The sequence below is a fragment of the Gopherus flavomarginatus genome, chromosome 15, assembly GCF_025201925.1.
Source record: "Gopherus flavomarginatus isolate rGopFla2 chromosome 15, rGopFla2.mat.asm, whole genome shotgun sequence".
NCBI lineage: Eukaryota > Metazoa > Chordata > Testudines > Testudinidae > Gopherus > Gopherus flavomarginatus.
The window spans coordinates 8,980,320-9,002,281 of NC_066631.1; the positions used below are offsets into that span (position 1 = coordinate 8,980,320).

General features: G+C 40.0%; 1 protein-coding gene across 1 annotated transcript in view; it reads left to right on the top strand.

The window, feature by feature from the left end:
* Window positions 1-21,962, top strand: part of FBXW8 (F-box and WD repeat domain containing 8) — a 68,159-nt gene that overhangs the window by 40,928 nt on the left and 5,269 nt on the right. Inside the window, exons 7-9 of the mRNA XM_050924138.1 lie at window positions 1,224-1,433; window positions 13,793-13,920; window positions 20,189-20,362. Of these exons, the coding sequence (XP_050780095.1) occupies window positions 1,224-1,433; window positions 13,793-13,920; window positions 20,189-20,362 (512 nt within the window). The remainder of the gene's footprint in view (window positions 1-1,223; window positions 1,434-13,792; window positions 13,921-20,188; window positions 20,363-21,962) is intronic.

Consider the following 21,962-nt stretch of genomic DNA (forward strand, 5'->3'; position numbering starts at 1 on the left):
TGAAACCAATCAGAAGTTTATTATCTAAGGTTAAGGTTTAAGAGATAGTGAGTAAGGATAATGGAAGCAGAAAGGTAACACATAAAACAAAATCATAACACTGATCTTAGAGACTAAACTTAACTTTAACAGGCTAATCATCTGTCTAAAGGAACTTCTCTCACCCTAAATGTCTTTTGCAACATTTCAGCTGAGCTTGATTAAGAGCCTGTTTTCATGAATGTAAAAGTGCTGTCCATTTAAATCCCCAGGTGCAGGAAAAAAAATATCTTTTTGCCTCCTTCTTATGTTCCCCAAAGTTCTTTGTCTGACCCCAGAGACAAAGCAACTCCCTGTGGTTAAGTCTTCAGTCTTGTCTCCCAGTTAATTTCCCATCCCCCTGTTGACTTCACATGTAAATGGGGCTTCCATTGTAGTAGCTTACAATGGTTAATTTACATTTTGACAGATACACCTCTACCTTGGTATAACGTGGTAAAGCAGCGCTCCGGGTGAGCGGGGCTGCACACTCCGGCAGATCAAAGCAAGTTTGATATAATGCAGTTTCACCTATAAGGCGGTAAGATTTTTTTGGCTCCCAAGGACAGCGTTATATCGAGATAGAGGTGTACATGTTTTATCTACTGTCTAGAAGAAACCTGTTTTTGGTTGATGACAGACTTTAAAACCTTTCAGTGTCATCCATCCATACATCTCACAATGATTATGAGGATCAGTATGACATAAGCTTTTATTAGAGACCTCACTTGACATTATTTATGGATAAATACTGTGAAAGTGGTGTGCTAGGTGTAGTGAGTTTTTCAGACCCGGTAGGAGTTGCTGTTACACAACAGTGAACCCGTTGCCTGTTGGCACCAGTGGGCTTTTGTGTCACATGTGTACCTATTTTCTAGGCCTGTTATGAGACTTAATGAATAATTCTTCTTCTTTTAATAAATGTGCACATCCTGAGAGTCTTAAATGAAAGATATTATGTGTAGTAGTATTCTGTTGAATTTTGGAGGTTTGACTCCTACAAATAGACCAAAAATCAAACATTATTTGAAAAAAAAACAAAAGAAACTTGGTTCCAAGAAGGTGGTTTTAGACATGTTTAGTATGTTAATTCATTTATTAAAGAACCCTGTTTAGCGTATGGCCATGCTGTGTATTTCTGATTACAATGTAAAGGAATTTTCAACTGAAGTGTAAAAAACTAAGAAATGTCTGTGCTGTTGTAGGTCAACTTTCTCCACCTGGTTCCAGATGTTGTTGGGAGTCCAGTGACTATAGCAGCTGCTGAAGATATGGTCTACCTCCTGAAAGCAAAAGAGTCGGGCAAAGTTCTCCATTCTGTATATGGCCTGCCAGTCACATGTCTAGATGTTTCTCCCAGTGAGGCAGCCTTTGGAGTAAAGGGCTTTGGCTGGCTGTTGAATGAGACCAACAAGGTATTTAAGTAGCAGGCCTCTTGAGTCATGTAACAGTAAATTTCTTTGTCGCTTCCCTGGGGTACTCAAGGTTGTGAAGCACCTGGTCAGTACTTCACCTTAGCCTGTAACAGTCTGGTGTGGTTCAGCTTGCTGAAACCAGCGGTCTCTGGCCCCACAAGCACTGACTTGCAGGTTTCTGCAGACCTCACCCTCATGGTACAGGCTATTGCTAGATACACACTAACCTCCGTGTCCTCAGAGCGCTTCCTGCAGACTCCAGCCCATCACTGGACACTCAGAGCAATTACCAGGTAAGCTGCCCCCCCAGCAAGACAGTGTACACACAGCTTGACTGGCACAACTTGGATCAGGTCCTTTATAATAGTACTGTAATCTACTTGCAGTGAAAACAAATGCTGTTTTATTAACAAAGATTAAGATTTAAGAGATACCGAGAAAGAATGATGAGTGGAAGCAGAACTGGTATTGTCACGCAGTGAGAAGTGGCTCATGACTGAGTGCCTGCCTCAGGGCAAACAGTCAGAAAACAGGGCAGACACCCCAAACTGGTGGTGTGTCTATAATTAGATTTCACCAAGTCAGTGACAAATGTGAACTCCTGGACCACTATACCAGTTTTACCATGGAGTTACAGACAGTCCCCTTAGACTCTCTATTCTATCTTGCTACCCAAACAAACTGGACTTTATGATAGAAGGTCACTTAAACCAAAAAGCACACTATATCAGGTTACTCCCAGTCCCAAGAGACCAGTCACTCATCCAGGTCAAGTTACATGCTGGATCTCACACAAAGACAACGCTGGTAGCCAGTTCTGTCGTAAACTAACTAAAGGTTTATTGGCTAAGAAAAGGAAATGAGAGTTATTGATGCACAGGTGAGTCACAGTTTGTAATTCCAAATGGTGGCAATGATGCAACAAACTGCCAGTTTCCCCAAAGTTTTTTCTCGGGGGATCTCTGCTTTGCATCGCGTATACACATTAAAAAACCCACACCTTCCCTATTTTATAAAGTAGATTATCTCCTAAGAATTCAATCTTTGAGAGCTACTGGTTTTCAGTCAGTACCAGAATCCAAGTTTTCAGGAATATCCCTATGCCCTACAGAGGGTTTCCTCAGTAAATGGATATCAGAATGGCTTTTGCTTCTCCTTATATTTCCCCAAACTCACAGTTTTGACCCCAGAGTCAGGATGGCTCCCTGTTGTTTGGTCGCCGGTATGCTGGCTCCAAGTTGTCATCATATCCTTGTGTTGACCTGAAATGCAAATATAGGTCCCATTGTGTTTGGCTTGCAGTGCTTTATCTACATATGAACCTTGGCAGACGTATAAACATACTTTCCTTTGTCTGGCAAAATCAGTTCTTCACCTGTGGTGGGAAATCATATCTTGATAGAAACTATAAGGACACATTTTCACTATATAGATATAACTTTTAAATATAATCAATACGTACATTTCACAATTATATTAATGACCAGCATGATCCTGGCTTTCATTTAAGATCTCACATGACTGTCTTTATAGATACATACTATGACAGCAGTGTGTTAGATGTAGTGAGTTTATCAGGCTTAGTAGGAGCTGTTGCTGCTACAGAACATTGAACTCTTTGCCAGTTGGCACTGAGTGCTTCTTAGGGTCAGAACTTCAAATGGGAAAATCCAGGTCCCTTTGTACAATTAACAAAGGCCAAAGGAATTCTTTATTATTTTTTGTTTTGTTTTGTGTGAATGGACTGGGAGGTCAGTTTCTTAACAAACTGCTCTGAGGCTTACGTGAACTTTCAGTATTTGTTTCACTGAGCATAAAATGAGGAAATGCCAGCACTTTGGTAATTTAAGCAATGTCTACACTACAGCTTATGTTGGCATAATTTTTGTTGCTCGGGGTGTGAATAAACCATCCTCCTGAGCTATGTGAGTTACACCGACATAAGCACTGGTTTGGATAGCGCTGTATTGGCAGAACTTCTCCTGCCAGCATAGCTACCGTCGCTCCCGGAGGTGGTTTTATTATGCTAACGGGAGAGCTCTCTCCCGTCGGCATAGAGCACTGGTGCAGCTGCAGCGCTGTATGTGTAGACGTGCCCTTAGTCAAAAGGCTCATGCTAGCTTCTGTAAGTATTATATTTGCTACTCCCCAGCTGCAAGAGAGATAGCCGTATCTTCTACTGCTTCAGTCCTCTAGGTGAAATTGTTTTCTTTTCAGAAATAAATCTACCTGAGGCATCCTAAGTAATGAGTCAAACCCTGTTTGTGCAATCCTTGGAGAATGCTATTATTTTTCACTTCAGTATTTGAGCTAAGTTACTTCCAAGCCTATAAGAATGGTGGGATGTTGCTTTAGGGGATGGATAAATAATCTTCATGTGTCTGAAGCCTTCTGCATTTTGCTACCTTCATAAGTGTCTTTTGCCAGTGGCACAGTTGATAAGCTGCAGATTCCGTTTTTGCAATTGTACCGAATCTGTGCTTAAAAAGCTGATGGATCAGGCGAGCTCTACAGCTTTAAAACTATTGAGATTTAACAAGGCAAGCTTTTAATTTTTAGTGAGATTGACATATGTCATTCGCTACATCATAAAATGTTGTTGTTGTTTTTTTTTCTTGACCTAGTGTCTCAATTAGTTCACTGGTCATACGTCCCACAGAAACTTTGTGTTGCAGTGTGGGCATAATATGTCAAATATTTTACTGTAGAATTTAAACTTTCACTGGGAAAAAAGCTTCTAGTTCTTCTGATGGTATTTTTTTTCCAAATGTGAATCAGAACAGAGCTGTCTTCCAGAGTCTGCAGACAGACTGAAACAGTAGCTCTGAATAGTGTGAATTGCCTCATTCATCTCAGTGGACTGTTAATCCTGAAACTGCACAAAGACCAATTAAATGTTTTAAATTATTTTACTGCTGATATCTTTATTGGAAACATCCAGCTACTATGTATGTTCATTGTGGTTGAATATCACAGAAGTTAGATTGGAAAAACCTATTAGGTATTAATTCCATCTCACTGGTAGTGTACAGATTATTCCTTGTATAGCCTAGTGTCTAGGGCTTTTCCCAGTACCATTTTAAATAACTCAGGCAATGAGGTTTCTGTCACTTCCCCTGGGATGTTGTTCCTCAGTTAATAGATCTCATTGTTAAGAAATCTTTCCTGGTTCTTTTTCCTGTCTAAATTTTCCACAGATTAATTTCATCCCATCACTCCTACTCAGGTTTGTAGTGAGCTAGTAGGAAAGGGGAAAAGGGGAACAGCAACTCCTGGGGGAAGAGAAGGTGGGGCATGGAGCAAAGGGGTTGTTGCTGGGGTGGGAACTCTGGCAAGTGGTGCACAAGTGCAGTTCTGTCACTTTTCCCCATTTGACAACCAAATAGAATGGGGTAGCTTTCTTTCGGTCTAGTTCTACTGTTGATGTAAATCTGCATCTAAACTCCCCTTAAAGTTCCCTTTTTACACAAAAAACAGTGAAAGAGCCATAAATACCTCTAGGGGTGAGAGATGCTATGAGGCCGTACTGTCTTTATTTAATCCTTTGCCATCCTAATCCAATATTTTTCCCCGCAGAGGTGGGAGGTTAGAGGATAGAATTGCCTCATTCAAGACCATTACATTGGCTATCGCCTTTGTGCCTCATAAAGGAATATAGAAATCCACTTAGAGTCCTTAGCATCATTCTGTGGAGTCGGACATATTTCCTAATTTAGTTCTGAAGTATTTGGCATTTGATGGCAGATTGTATTAAGCAGTGCATCAGCGCGCATCCTAATCAGGGCAATGTGACTGAAGTAGTCCAGACGGCTGGGGTGTGTTTGACAAGGACGCTTGCTTGGCATTGCTACACCAGCTGACATCACGCCGGAAATTAATTACTAATGTCTATTATGATAATTATTCCCCACACACAGACGTGAAGAGACTTTGCATCGGTTGATTATTTGAGTCACAAGTTGATGGTCTGCCTCTAGAAGAGCTTTAGATCTCAGAAACATATTGATAGTGAATCCAGTGCTGTTGTCTAATGGCTACATCATTCCAATATAAAAGCTGCATCCCATTTTGTTTCATGTGCAGTGTACTATAAATTATTAGCTGGTGGCAATTTTTGTGGGAGTATTTTTGGCCACTGGTTGCTCAATTTTTTTTTTTTTTTTTTTAATATCGAACCTTTTGACACTAATAGGCCAATGCAGAATGTACTGCTTTCCAGAAATACTGTATCCTTGAAATATGTAGACACCGCCAGAGTGCTCCACAGTGCATGGAATTCAGAGGTGTGAGTAATGGTTTTAAGCATAATGGGTCAAATTCATCCCTGCTGTAACTCCAGTTATGTCAGTAGACTTAAACCAGGGGTGGCTTTGGTTCTGTGCATGTGAGGGGGAGGGGCAATCTGTAACAAGATGTTTGACCAAAATTAGCTTCCTTTCTTATTTGATTAGCTCTCAGTGTCAGTTTCACTAAGCCTTTGGTTACCAGGTCTTCTAGGGTGAGCAAATCCTGAAGTTCTCATGTTTTTTTTTTTTTTAAGGTAGAACACTTTGCCTAAAACCTCTCAGGTCTTCTTTATCCATCATTAAAAAGCAAAGAAACACAAGCCCATTGTTTTTTCTTTACATGTCAGCTTTAAAATCAGCGTACTAATAAACTGGCCTGTTTTTAATCCCGTTTCTGCTCCTTTTCAGTGATGGCATTGGAGCTGGCATCCAGAGGCCTGCTGGCCAGCTTCATAAAACTACTGTTTTAGCTTTTACTATACATTTACTTTTGCCGTTGGCTACCTAAGTGCTCCATGCAGTTTCACTTGTGTAAGGTCTGTGTTTAACATGTTGTTAAACAGCTGCCGTTTCACCCTGGAAGTGATTACATTTCAGTCATGGATGAAAGGTCCTGCAAGTGGATCCACATGAGCACAGGTGTCTGCCCAGGTGGGTCCAGTTGCAGAAGCTGGGCCTTATATTGTAAAGTGTTGGGGTAATTTTTGGGATGAAAAGCACCATTAAAATAGTCTTGTTCTTTTTTGTTATATAGTATTGATTCCTATGTGTAATTGTCTTTCCTTCCTTTTCAAGGTACTGCCTTCTAAACCTTGTAATTGTCTTTCTAATTCAAACCTTTAGTAACATTCTAGTACTGCTAAAATGAATGATTTAAGTCAGGGAAACCTCAGTGTACACACACTCACAATGTAGTAATTAACCAGTGTCTTGCCCAAGAATAATTGAATCTGCCTCCATGATTTTCCATTGACAACTTGTAAATTGTTTACTAAATTGAAAGAGCCATTCATTTTTGCAACTTTTAATAAAAATTATACAGAAATATATTTACCTATGTTTCCTAATGAAAACAGCAAGCCACTTTTTGTATGCCTGCGTTGAGACTTGGCACAATGCTTAGACGAGTATCTCAGGTTTTGAAAATGTTGCCCTTAGGATGCATCATGAATATTTAAGGAGATTATCTGCAAGGCCAGGCAAATAATTCATTCCATTTTGAGGACCAACTTGTCTTCATTTTACCCATCCTAATTTTATAGGGCAGGAAGGGGGATAAAATAGTGGTGTTTTTTCTATAGGGTAGATGGTTTAGTGGGCAAACAATATCCTTTCACTTCTGTCTCCCTGAACTTGAACATCAGTCTTCAGCTACAAGTTAAATGAGTTTTGCTGACCTCATTCCAGTCCCTAGCAGACATCTGTCCACGTCGCAGAACCATCACATTTGGCACAATGCTGGATGATTGGCAGTCCCTGTTCAGGAAGGGTCCAGGACTGGAACAGCAGGGGTTGCAGGTGCATTGGCAGAGTTGTGTAGCTGAAGCTCATACACTGCTTGCCTGCCCGATGTCTGGCTCTACTTAGTGCTACCAGCTTTGACTCTATTCAAATAAAAACTTAGAAGGAAAAATAAACCTACATTTAATTGTTTATAGCTTCATAGGTAATTTATATGGCAGGCCATAAGTATTTGGAGGATTCCGTAAAGAGCATTGTGCAAGAGACCTGACTCTTGCACTGCTGGGAACGCTGCAGACTTTCTAGATGAATCATAACAATGCTTTCATGGATTCTCTGAGCTGGTCCTTTGAGCACTACTTAGGGCTGGGGAGCACAGCTAAGTGCACCTGAGATAAAAGTTTTTGTTTGCCAGCATAAAGTCACCTTTGGAATGGCAGGAAAGTCAATTTTCCACATGCTCACAGACATGGTTGTGTTACCACTTCTGCACAATGACTTATATCTGGCAAAGACTTGCAAAGTAGTCTCTCTGGCTGATTGTCAAAAATTACATCATATTGGAGTAAACTGCTTTTCAATCAAACATCCATTATTCATGTATATTAACCGCTTTTTTTTTTTTAAACTGGTTGTTTTGTGTATGATTTACTCTTTTTATCTCTGGGTCTCTTTCTGATTTCTCTCTCTCTCTCTCTCTCTCTCTCTCTCTCTCTCTCTCTCTCTCTCTCTCTCTCTCTCTCTCTCTCTCTCTCTCTCTCTCTCTCTCTCTCTCTCTCTCTCTCTCTCTCTCTCTCTCTCTCTCTCTCTCTCTCTCTCTCTCTCTCTCTCTCTCTCTCTCTCTCTCTCTCTCTCTCTCTCTCTCTCTCTCTCTCTCTCTCTCTCTCTCTCTCTCTCTCTCTCTCTCTCTCTCTCTCTCTCTCTCTCTCTCTCTCTCTCTCACATCTGCTCTTCTTAAATCTTAGCTCATCTTTAAATTTATGGAGCCAGTACACTTGTCTCTGTGTACAAGTATCAATATGCTGACCGTGCATTTGTTAATAGTCAAATTTCCTATGTTGCTATACTGTGTGTTGTGTTTACAGTAGCCACTATAACAGTTTGGTACAATTTGCACCAGCAAACTGTCCCCCTAAGGCTTGTAAACTTTTTATATTTTTTCCCACATCCTTCTTAGAAGTAATATTCAGAACTTGCAGTAGCGACCACCAGGCACTAAGCTTAACTTGATGATGAGATCTGAATCAAGCATATGTGATATGGCTGTGCCCACTGTTGTAGATGGCATGTAGGTTGGATGCCTCTTAGCCCATGGATTTAAAAAAAAATTCCTAATAAGTTCTGTTATTTTCTTAAAGTATGCCCTGAGTGACTAGCACTTCCATGAACCTCCTTATTGCTGAGAGAATATTGGTGTATGCAGGCAATGTGTGCAGCATAATCCAGTGGATAGGCCACAGAACTGAAAATAAAATGATGTACTTTCTGTTCCCAACCCTGGCACTGAGTCCTTTTGTGACTTTGGGCAAGTCGTGTAATTTTTCTCTGTTCCTCAGTTTCCCTCTCTGTAAAATAGGGTAATGTCATGTATCTTGTGTAAAGTATTTTGAGACCTTAGCACAGCTCTGTAAGTTCTAAGTATTATTATTCGTAGATATGTCCATTCAAATGAATGGAAAGTTAAGATGTTCCAGGAGCATGTGTGCCCAGTATATTATTCCGTAGTGAAGAGACCAATGATTTCAGTACATTGTTGATCATTGTTATACCTTTTCCTTATTATTATTATTATTATTATTATTATTATTATTATTATTATTTATTTACGGTTGCATAGTACCTCTTATATGTAACCACTGCTGAAAAGAAGCCACTTCTTGGAGTGTTACTGGCAACAAAACATAACAACTTAGGGCAAGAAATAAAAACATAGCTGGATTTGCTCTGTAGGGAGTTGTTTCACAATGCAATTGCCTGAATTGGCCGTTAGCCAGGACACTGGGGTGAATATCCCTGCTCTTGTGAAAAGTACTGCAGGATCTTTGATAACAAGTGCTTGGGGACTCTGTTTTATGTTCTGTCCAAAAATGGCATCTCCACCAGCATAGTATCCCTAGCCCCATGCTGGGATGTTGGATGTGCATGGAAGAGTTCCATCAACACCATTTCCTTCAGCACCTGCGTTGTTTTTTTTGGTTTTGGCTTTTTTTGGAAGTGTCTCATCCAAAGTATTTATGCCATGCTGGATCTTACTAAGCTATAAGATCTAACAAAGCTCACAGCAGAAGTTGGTCTGGCTACAGAAGCTGTAATTTTGTTGTCTGTTAATTTGATATTCTCTCTGTTAGATTCTTGGACTGCATTTGTTAAAATTTCCACACACCTGCTGATTTAAAGTTTCCTAACTACAGTAAGTTTTGCAGTCTCTCTTTCTCCCACCTCCCTTCATTCCTTCTAATAAGTCTGTGAGCCTGTTTCTCAGCATGTCTCTCTGAGAACAGTGGCCACCGACTGAGACTCGCCCAGCTCGTGCAACAAAGAGGGAAATTAGTCTAATGCACCACCTTAACTAAAGGGAGAGTAGGAGTATGAATAATTAATATCACTAGTCTGTGGCAGTCAGATAAAATGAAGTCCCATTTGCTCAGCCTTATTAAAAGAGAGAGAGCGCGCGAGGGAGAGATGGTAAAGGTCGTTAAGGGACTTGTAACATGGAAAGAATCGCCTCTGAGATGGATAATGTGTTTTCTAATCTCTGTGGTCTTTAACTAAACGTAATGGTAAAGGTACTCTTTGGATATTTCTGCCTTGCTGAATTATTAAACATTCTGGAAGATCACTTGACTCTCATCCAGTAACTTAGACTTTTGCATTTGAAAACTGTTAGTAGGTAAAGATTTTTAATTTGTGTGGGGTTTTTGGTCATTATACATAGAGAGAGAGAGAGAGAGAATCTTCTTAGATATAATGCCATTCACCCCTCTTGACCCAAAAGTTCTGTTGGAATAAGGAGGTACCTCAGTAGAGTATTACCTTAGGGTACCCTATTTTACACCTAGAGGCTCTAGGTTCACTTACCTTTGCCAGATTTGTACCCATTAGGTCACTAGTTTTGTGTGTCCATTATAGGATTATAAGTGTCTTTAAAAGGATAATCTGTTTGCAGTGTACATTATAAGATTATAAACCTCCTAGAGACCTTATGCTTTGTTTTCCCTTTAACATGGAGACCCTTATTTTAACTGCCAAGTGAGGAGATATTTTCATGCTTTATCTTTGGCCTTTATAAAGAAAGTCCTAGTTACTTTAGGGTATTACAGCAGAGCTCCTCTGAAGTGTTACAGCAACTTCAAAATTGTGTTGTCATTTCATTTACAACCTCCCTATTTTTAAGGATTTTTAATTCAAGTATAAAATTGTATTCTGGTTTGAAGCTTGGTAGACCGAGAAGTAGTAAAAGCAAAAGGGATGGGTTTAAAAAAAATAAATTTTACGTTGAGCAAAGAAAAGGTGAAAATATGTGCTAATAACACTGAAGAGTATCTTTTTGCAGACAAAGAGCCACTAGGGCAGAAAAACATATATACGTAACATAAACAAATCCTTAAAAAAAAGAGGGGAGATAGAGAGTGGAAAGAGACACGGACGTTTCCTGTCATGAATGTCAATACATATGGAAAGTCTGGTGGATCAGAATTTTTTTTATAGTTTAGTTTTGTTACAGATAAAAAGATTAAAGCATTGGACAATCTGTAAACTACACACGTGTAAATAAATGAATATGTTAATTTAAAAATGCCTTTTGCCCACTTACTACAGAACTGGAAAATTGTTCTGATTTTGAAAATGAAACCTGGCACGCAATTAGGACAATAATTGTGTTCAGTGTTTGCTAAGAAAAGTCCAAGTTATTTAAACGCCTGCACATTAACAGGTTTTCGTAGAGGGCATTCCTGTTCATAATGATACATATTTGAAAACTGTGTTCCAGTTTTATGTTGACAGGGTAGATTGGAGCTAAGATCTGTTAGGTGAATCTATTAGGTCTATAGACACTCAAAGTAGCAGCTGCAGGGAATTTCTCCAGAGCAACAAGAGGCACTGCCTTATGTCCAGGGGCTAAGTGTGCAACCAGAAAGAGATGGTCTAGATTCTTTGGATCTGCAGGAATCTTGATAGATCAACTCAGTCGCTAATCTTTCTCAAGGAAGATAAACTGAATTCAGTGGAGATTATTTGCCTGTGTCTTTCAAGTGAGACCTTCAAAGCAGAAGTCTGGTCTGCCAAGCATGGCCATTCGTTTCTTCTACAATTTTAATACAAAAAATGGTTTGCCACAGTGTCTTGGCCAAAATGTCTTTATCTCCAGTGTTGTGTGCAGAGAGCTGATTGGTTGCTGTGCTTTTCTTCAGAAAGGGATGCGTTTCACTGGTGTTATATGTGAAATATTAGTGATGTTTGCATTATTGTTGTAGCTGTGTTGGTTCCAGAGTATGAGACAAGGTGGGTGATATGACCTCACCTCCATGTCTCTCTATTATCTATGAAACAGTTTATATTTATAACCCCCTTTTCACAGGTTCAGATTTTCAAATGAATTAATCTTTTTGGGATGACATTTTCCATGCTAGGCCTTTGTCTAAGAGTTAATTACTTAAAAAAGTTCTTCAGGTACATTTGAGTTCTGTGATGATGAAAAAAATACACACTAAAAATGGCTTAATTCTGAGACATGGCATGTTAGTAATATGTTGATGGAAGCTAACAGAGGAACTTAGCCCTCCCTAAGGAGATCGTTCAGGGCCAAGATGGGGGTTGGTGGGGGAGGAGGAGAACAACAACTGTTTGGGTACTGATAAACATTACAAACAATTGAAGAAAAATCACTTATGGATCCTTACCGGGTTGCTACTAATATTTTTAGTAGAGCCTGATGAAACCCTGGCCTTTTTACTACATCACCATAATGCATGTTCTTTGTGCCTGGCCTGAGGGGAAAAGGGTTGGGTCTAGCACGTTGACTGTTGCTAGGACAATTTGCATGAGGGAAATTTGTAAAAGTTGCAGTGATACATGCAAAGTTCACCCTACAAACACTATTGCCTTCTCCTCAGCAACAGGAGAAATGTAGAAAAACGGCAGTCTTTCTGCAATTTTTGCTGTATTCCTCACATTTTCTAAACTTTAATTATTTAAAAACAAACAAACAAAACTTTCTGTTGCCAAGAGACAGCCATCACAAAAGATATGCTACTGCTGTACTTCAACCTTGTGGAAAACTATCTTGAGGCAAAATTAGGAGCTCTTCTTGGTAGGGTGTGAACTTGAAAGTCTAGTGAAAGCTGTCCAAATACTTATCTGCATTAAGCACAGGTAATTGTTTTTCCAACTTTTTTTTTTAAGCTGTTAATATAACATCAAGGTTGCTCAGTTAAAATTTGAAAGTCAGACAATGCAGATGTTAAGGTTCTTACAGCAGAGCTAACTTGGCTATGTTGCACATATCGTATATTTCATGTTTGTTATAAGCAATGATGTAACATTTATTAAGCAACTCAAGTTATAACAAGAAAAATGTTGCTATAGAAACCTTTATTTTTCCTTTTGCTTTACGTTAACTATGCAACCTCAATATTAGATAGACATAGATTTTTGCATTTAAATAAGGACAAACTTAAAATCTAGTTAACTTCACAAAATGATTTAAATGCATGTTTAGGCTCTACACTTGTTGCTGAGCCTCCTTGCCAAATTTTATAATTTGACAATTGCATTTTCCTATTTTTGAACATACTTTCTGTCTCCTGTTGCTATGTGAAAATCCCCCATAAACAGCTGAAGCTGACTGGGCAGGAGAAACAGTCAAGTTGATTATAAACATAGTGCTTTCAAAATCAGAAAGTACACAAGCAGGAAAGATATATCTTTTTTCTAATCTTTATAACAGTTATCTTGTGAGTTACTTGTAATCATAGGTTAAAAAAAAATCAGACAGAATTGTGATTTAAGTTGAATGATCCTTTAGTGTGTCTAGTTGACCATCTATGCAAGGGTCTTCTGCAGTGCTCACTGCTGTCGGAGCTAAACAAATTGTTCCTTTATTTTTCTCTATTACCATAGTTTGTAGACTTTCTCTTGCTGTTTTTCCTTTGATGCCCTTTTAAAAGCTGATTTGCTTAGCTTCCAGTACTATTGCAAATACAGTCCAAAGTCTGTTCATGAGGAGATTTGCTTTTCAATATGGACTTCAGTATGACCTGAGCAAACACAATGTAGCTTCCTTTGAACTCCCAAAGTTTGTACCTGTTCCACCATGGTTGCCCGGAGCTAGTGTTCAGGCTACATATCCCTAATTCATGACAGTCTATTACAGTGCCAGCCTGGTTGCCTGCCACCCCTGTATGCATTTTATTGCTGCTGTCCTCAGTAGTTGAAATCTCTGTATCCTGATTACATGCTAGAAGGTTGAGAAGTAGGCCTGTAAACCATCTCTTTAATAAAATCTGAGTGGTAATGACTATGCTCTGGTTTATGCTACAGCAAAATGCACTCCACGTGGCCCTGTTATATTTCACCTTGTGCGTTTTTTGTTTTTTTCCCTCCTTCTGCCAGATACTTCTCTACAATCTGGAAACAGGTCAGTGTCTAACAAAGCTAGGCAGCTCGTTGGGTGACTTCACGTGTGTCAACCTCCAGAATAGTCCTCCATGGATGCTTGTTACAGGCAATAAAGACAGGAGGTATGTACAAGCAAGAGCAATATCTTATCTAGAGCTAGAGTTCACTTTCTGTCCCTCATTCCCTGCTGGCTTTGCGAGAGTTAGGTTCTCCCCCGTATGCTGTAAGTACAGCCTGCCTGAACTTCAGGAACAAAGTATTAGGTAATAGTTGGATGTGGCTGCCGTTTTGCTTTGTTTCTGAAAGCACCATGGGAAGACTTTCTTTTTAAGCCATTTGGTGGACGCAGTTGGTGTACAGCCCAGCGAGACCACTTGGAATATCTTCCATTTCCCCCCTCCCCACCATCACCCACAAAATTAGTTTGGCATTTAAAAGCTCACTTTCTGATATTAAAAAAATAACCTAAGGGATGAATCATGTAGGACGAGATGGGTCCGCCTGCCAAATGATGTCAAGAGTGTATTTCGGAGCACTGCAGAGTCCCTCAGGTGACAGAAAAGAGACTTTCATGTGAACAGATTCCAGCTTCTATTTAGCTGATTAACAGCCTTCTCTTTAACTCCTTGGCTTGGTGAGTCGGATTTTCCCTGCATGATATCCAGTGCCAGAAACGGACGCACTGGGAACAGTCAGTGTGAAAGGATTAAAGTGCTTAAAAAGACCCTTTGAGTCCAATTTTTAGGTTTTCTTTTTTGGCTGGTTATCTGCAGGGTCACTCCACTGCACCAAAGAGATGTGAGATGGCGAGAGGCCAGTCTCTAATGGCTCCCCACTCCTTCCCTCCTCCCCTCATTGCTGGGCATGGGGCTGCAGGTGGTGGTCTGGTTCGGTGGTGGGTATCAGATTGTGAGGCGGATACTTTCCATTGCCAAATCCCAGACCTCCGGCCTGCCAGTGCAGCAGCTTGCAAAAATGATTATTTTGTCAAACCATTTTTTTTCTTTTCAGCAAAGAGGCAATGTGAGCAAACTGCCTGCTTTGTGAAGCAGCTTAAGTTTGATGCATGTAACTGAATTCTTGGGATTTTTTTCTTAAATTAGGAGATACGAATTTCTCCCATGTATGCTAGGGTCCTGCGAATCCCAACAAATCTGCTTGTAGTTTTATTCTCTTGTATAATGTTGTGTCACTTGTGCAGGGAGAGACAGAAGAGCATGTGCAAATTTGACATGTCTGTTCATGTAATGAATTGAAAGTAACTCCCCTTATATGAGAATAAATGCTGAAGTCCTCTCCTCGGAATATGAATATGAAAAGCTTTATGATTCTGAATTTTACAGCCCAAGTATCCAGGGGAGGAGGCCTGGCTGGAGCTAAACTAACAGGAAAGCAGAAATCCAGTAGGTCAGCAGTTAAATAGGGCCCCTGAAAAGAGATCTTCTGCCACCCAAAACAAAGTCAAATTACTCATGAAAGTTTGTTCGAAGGACATTAGCAGCAGTATAATGTTTTCTCAGCTGGACCTCCCCCTATCTGTATCAAGTGGACTTAGTATCCCCTGTTTCCTGTTGTAGAACAAGTATTCCCAACGAGGGATTCACAATATGAACGCTAAGTAATAATGGCCAATGGTGGAGCCTACAGCGGGAGTTAAAATGGACATTCTCAGGATTTCTGGGCCCAACATTTGACCTCATTGTTATGTGATAGGGAAAGCTCTGTATTCAACACCATCTGTTAAAAAACCAAAACCCAACCCCCGCAGCTCCCTTCCATTGAGGAAAGGAATGATTCTTTTGGGAGCAACCATAGAGCTCAGTCTAGGTGCACTTCAAACTCCATTACCAGAATGGGGAGCACACACTGTGGCACGCTCCACAGCAGCTACCTTGCTTTCCTTGAAGGCACCCAAAATGGTGGATAGCATCGGAAAACTAAATATCAGGGGAAGCTAGCACCGGCCAATGCTGGAAAGCCTTCTGAGGAGATATTGGTTTACATCTACCACTAAACCTGGCTAGGCTTATTTCTGGAGCAATCAAATATCAGAAACAAAGGCTTGCTCCTGACTCATTTGGACTAGTACAGAACTGAGGCATTCCCACTGAGCATAGCTGTTATGGCAGAGCATGGAGGGGAATGGCAGTCTCTGCGATAACCGAGGCTCCAATTATTTAGAGCCTCATCTCAGGTTTGTAAAACGCCTTTTCTTTTTAAAGCAAACGTAAAAAATCCAAGAGTTCTTTTTAATTTTCTGAGGGCATGCAGGATGGAAATGTGCCTGAAAGCTGGACCCTTGCTGATGTATCAACTGGGATGCAGTCAGTTTCATTTCCAGCTGTGCTTACTAATAGGAGAAACCTTAATTATCGTGCAGGGCACTTGCAGCCAAAGATGGGAAGAGTGCTGTGAATGAGAGAGTTTCAGAAATATTATACCCTTACACAACGTTCTAATGCACACCAGATGCTCTTTGTCACTGTTGAAGAGGGAGAAAGCTAGGAGCTGTTTTCCCTCTGTCTGTAAGTGTTCCAATGAGTTGTTCCATAGGTGTTGCTACAGAACCATCCTCAGTGTACTCCCATCTCTGTTCCAGCATGTTTTCTTGCCTGTCAGATGGATGCTACCCTGTTGGAGTCTTTGGACGGTTCTGTCTTCTTTTGTTTTAATTGTTGGAATAGAGTTATTTGCAAGCTCCTATGGTGTGGTTTTCATTAGAACAGGGAAAGAGGGAGCGCTTCTTGGAACAGCACAAGAATCAAACTATGAATATTGAACATAGTACAATATGGACTTCAGTCTGCTTGATTGTTCCATTGCTGACATTTATCAGATTCAGAGGGTCATCTTGCAGCTTCTTTTCAACTCTGAGATCAATGATTTTCCTTTATTTTCATTTCCATTCACTATATTGTTCTGTTTCCTGAAGCTCTACATTTAATTTTTTTAATCTTCAAGAAGCTTTAGCGTACAAATTGACTTGTAGAAAATACTGTATGCGGTGTTGTTGTAGCCATGTTGGTCCCAGGATATTAGAGAGACAAAATGGATGAGATAAAACAAAAGATCCAAAAAAAGATATCACTTTGTCTCTTGTAAAAAATATTGAATGTAATGGGCCTGATTCTGATCTCATTTATACCATTATAAAATAGGAGGAACTCCATGAAAATCAGACAATTTACATAAGTGTAAAATTGGTTTAAGATCAGAATTGGCCACAGGCAAAAGTTTGTGTGTGGGGAAAAGCATAATATAGATACTACCTATCAGTCATTCCCCAGCATTTAAAGCTCTTGTAGTAATAGTGTGGGACAGGACACTGAAATTGCAAAGAAGGCAAAATCTGGAGTGAAATATTATATGCAAACCTTTTTTGCTAATGCTGATGGAAATGTAAACTTTATGGAATGATGGCCACGGATATGCCTTAGATAGAAAAAACAGAGTATTTTGGTTAATTGATCCAGCAATTGCAATCTCAGGTGTTCATCAAAAGCTCTGCTGCACTGAATGTTGTTGCTGTCTGATGTACTAAACTGAGGGGATGACTTATTTGGGTGCTCAGTACTTTCTGAAAATCAGGACTTTTTAAGGTGTCTTAAGTTGGGCAAAAGTCAACATGGTTTCTGGAAAGGGAAATCATGCCTTACTAATCTATTAGAGTTCTTTGAAGGGGTCAACAAACATGTAGACAAGGGAGATCCAGTGGGCATAGTGTACTTAGAGTTCCAGAAAGCCTTTTACAAGGTCCCTCACCAAAGACTCTTACGTAAATTAAGTTGTCATGAGATAAGAGGGAAGATACTTTCATGGATTGAGAAATGGTTAAAAGACAGGGAGCAAAGGTTATGAATAAATGGTAAATTTTCAGAATGGAGAGGGTTAACTAGTGGTGTTCCTCAAGGGTCAGTCCTAGGACCAATCTTATTCAACTTATTCATAAATGATCTGGAGAAGGGGGTAAACAGTGAGGTGACAAAGTTTGCAGATGATACTAAACTGCTCAAGATAGTTAAGACCAGAGAAGACTGTGAAGAACTTCAAAAAGATCTCACAAAACTAAGTAAAATGGCAAATGAAATTTCATGTGGATAAATGTAAAGTAATGCACATTGAAACAAATAACCCCAACTATACATATAATATGATGGGGGCTAATTTAGCTATTACTAATCAGGAAAGAGATCTTGGAGTCATTGTGGATAATTCTCTGAAGACGTCCACACAGTGTGCAGCGGCAGTCAAAAAAGCAAACAGGATGTTAGAAATCATTAAAAAAGGATTAGAGAATAAGAGGGACAATATCTTATTGCCTTTATATAAATCCATGGTATGCCCACATCTTGAATACTGCATACAGATGTGGTCTCCTCATCTCAAAAAAGATATACTGGCATTAGAAAAAGTTGCCCTTTTCTGAACTAAAATGATTAGGGGTTTGGAACGGGTCCCATGTGAGGAGAGATTAAAGAGGCTAGGACTTTTCAGTTTGGAAAAGAGGAGACTAAGGAGGGGGGGAAGAATATGATAGAGGTATATAAAATCATAAGTGGTGTGGAGAAAGTGAATAAGGAAAAGTTATTTACTTGTTCCCATAATATAAGAACTAGGGGCCACCAAATGAAATTAATGGGCAGCAGGATTAAAACAAATAAAAGGAAGTTGATCTTCACGCAGCGCACAGTCAACTTGTGGAACTCCTTGCCTGAGGAAGTTGTGAAGGCTAGGACTATAACAGCATTTAAAAGAGAACTGGATAAATTCATGGAGGTTAAATCCATTAATGGCTATTAGCCAGGATGGGTAAGCAATGGTGTCCCTAGCCTCTGTTTGTCGGAGGGTGGAGATGGATGGCAGGAGAAAGATCACTTGATCATTGCCTGTTAGGTTCACTCCCTCTGGGGCACCTGGCATTGGCCACTGTCAGTAGACAGGATACTGGGCTGGATGGACCTTTGGTCTGACCCAGTATGGCTGTTCTTATTTTCTTACGTTCTTATGGGCAAGCAACATCACTAGTCATTTTTGAAAATCTAGGCCAAAGATACTTAAAGAAGGCTGCTGTTTGGATGCTTGCAGATGGCTTTGTTTCAATGTTAATGACTCTTTTGTGTGTTAATCTACGATTCCCTTGATTTTTCTCTTGGATGATGTAACATTTGGTTCCTTGTCCTTTAGCTGCATCTTTGCTATTGTCCTGGGGGTTTTATGGACATGCTTAGATACCAAGGAGACAGGTGCCATAGCAATACACCAAATAGATTGTCATTTATTACTCACTGCATTGCTAGCAGTTTGAGGCAAACAAATTATCTTCTGAACTGAAATTCTCCTTATATTTCATTGTAATATTCACTTTGCATAGTACATGCAAAGAAGCCAAGTTCCTAAAAACTGGAAAGAGCACTGATGCAAAATCTTTCAACAGGCAGTGGATATTGCACTGGGAAAATCCAGTGGTGAAAAAGAAGATCATCTGCTGATTCCATCAGTCATATGTGTATGGCTGTGTGCTTGTGCTGTGACACTGAACTGGAGTAATTTTAAACACTATGTAGAAGAGAATTTCATGTTTGATGCTCTCTTTGCCATGAGAGGAGTATTTGCATGCCAGAGGAATTGCAAGGCAAGGATTAGCCATTTTTGTAGCCCAAGTTGGGAATGCATTGGCTAGTGTTCAGTATTATATTAATTACTAATCCTTAAAGAACAAGTGTCCATTTTCAACAGTAGTATATAATCTGTATTACAGTAATTGAAAAGCAAGGCACATGTCTAACATGTTACATAGTTTTCCAGTGAAGAAACTCTAACAGTCCCAATGGAATCACACCTTGGGGTAGATGCCAAAAGTCCTTTTGGAAAACAGATATAGTATTGGGCCTGGTCTGCTTTTAGAACTTAGATTAATACATCTGTGGCACTCAGGAGTGTAAAAAGATCTACACCCCTGAGCGACACAGCTATGCCAACCTAACCCCAGGTGCAGATGCAGCTAGGATGACAGAAGAATGCTTCTGTTGACCTAGTTACTGTTGCTCAGGGAGTTCCTATCGTGATGCAAAAATTCCTTCTGTTGCTATAGTCTGCATCTGCAGGATAGGGTTACCATGGCATAGCTATGGTATATAGTGCCCATAGTGTAGACATGGCCTTAGACAGCCAATAGAATGTTTGGCTTAGCTGGCAATTTTTAGCTGCTAATTTTATTGGATTTCTGCCTTTGCCAGTGAATTGCAGGCTCTTTAAAAGTATTGTGGTGTTTTGTAAGTGTAATGCAACTGTAATCAACGTGCTAACAATCCAAACAGTGTTTGCACTCTCAGGAGCTGCAGTTGGAGTGTAACAGATGCCTCTCTCTGTTCTTGATTTCCATTTGTTCAGGGTCAGGGTATATGACCTCCGCAGAAGCAAATCTTTGTGCTCCCTCTATGCCCACCACTTAGGAGTGTCTGCCGTGCAGATGGATGACTGGAAAATTGTCAGTGGAGGAGAGGAGGGTCTGGTCTGCGTGTGGGATCAGCGGATGGGCACCAAGCTGTGGGAAATGCACGCCAGGTAACTTCATCTGCTTGAGGGGCTTTACTGCCATGACATTTCCAGGTCCAGTGGACAGACTGAGCTGGCATGTTTTCACTTGGTCCTGAATATCCTATGCCTAAATTTTCTGAGGACAGCATGATAGTTCTGTTAGGTGATCTGCTCAGTTGGACTCAGATTAAAGAGGATTCCAAATGGTTAATCGTGTGTGTGTGTGTGTGTGTGTGTGTGTGTGCGCTCCACAATTTTCATGGGTGGTGTTGCTAATTTAATTTAAAGAAGCGCTGATAAAACACAAGCTTTTAATAGACTGAGGTCCTTTAAATAGGTTACTGCTAACATATCATTACTGCAATGAAGGTAATTTTTATAAATCTGATTTATTTTTCATGGTTTATTTTTTGCACTTCTCTCAGATTAGACAATAAATTGTAAATTCATGTGCTTCTCCTACATAAAAACAGTGTTGGTCCTGGGAAAGTTTCTTATACTGGTGTGTGGTGTTGAATTCTGGGGAAGTTCTTTTGTCTTAGCTTTTGTCAAACCTTACTTTACAAACCCTGAATTTTGGGCAGTTTTGGTTTACCAGTCTTTTGTCTGTTTTACTCTTGTGTTAACTGTACAGCATTGTCCTATGCCTTTGAGTGGTCAAAAGGGAGGACATCATTTAAAAAAAAATGATCAGACTACAGAGATTACTCCACCTTCAGGTACACACACACTCCCTCCAACATATTCACATCCCTTTAAAAAGCAATAATCAGAGGGCCAAAAATGATGCTTCTGTACCGGCAGACTGACATAGCCATAGCTGTTTATGCTGATAGTACACAATGTTTTAATATCTTGGGGATGAAGACAGACCCCTTAGTTGCATGCGCCAAATCTTGACGATTTCCTCAGGCAGTTCTTATTCAGGCAAAATTCCCATTTGATTAAAGTTCTGCCGAAGCAAAGACCTTAGCGTTTATTATAAAATGAACAGATATATCCTAAATTTCATGACCCTTTCCCAAGGCTGGGGTAGATGAGACAAGGTATTCACTGCTGGAGAGTTCAAGTTAGGTCATTGATTAAAACCAGGTGGTCCCCTTCTCTCTTGACCCCATGAATTGTTAAATTCTTTGTGATGCAGCTGATGCATTAGGGACATTATTGCATTGATTATCTTCCAATGCAACACTTAATGAGTATGTCAGGGAAGAGGGTGATTTGTATCTGGTGGGCCTTTGGGGTGGAGGAGGAAACACAGCATATGACTGAAGTCATTAGGTTTAGCAGTTATAAAATTATTAACCTGTGGATGAGCCAGAAAGGATAATCTAAATGAATAGTGCCAGGAGGCCCTTACTGAAAGGAAAGGCATTATTGGGTGTCTGTGTCCATAACCCACAGTCACAGAGGGGGAAGCAGGAGTAAAAAACAAGCAGGGGAAATGATTTGTTTGTTTGGGAGATGAGAGGAGACGTGACAGGACCAATGAGATAAGCTATTTTATCATCCTCTGAGAGCGTCTCTGAAATTGAAAGAGTCCTGCCTTGATACAAGGGTTCTGAGGTTGATATTTAAACTGTTCACAAGTGAAGGGGATGATGGAAGGACCACTCAGCTTTGTGTC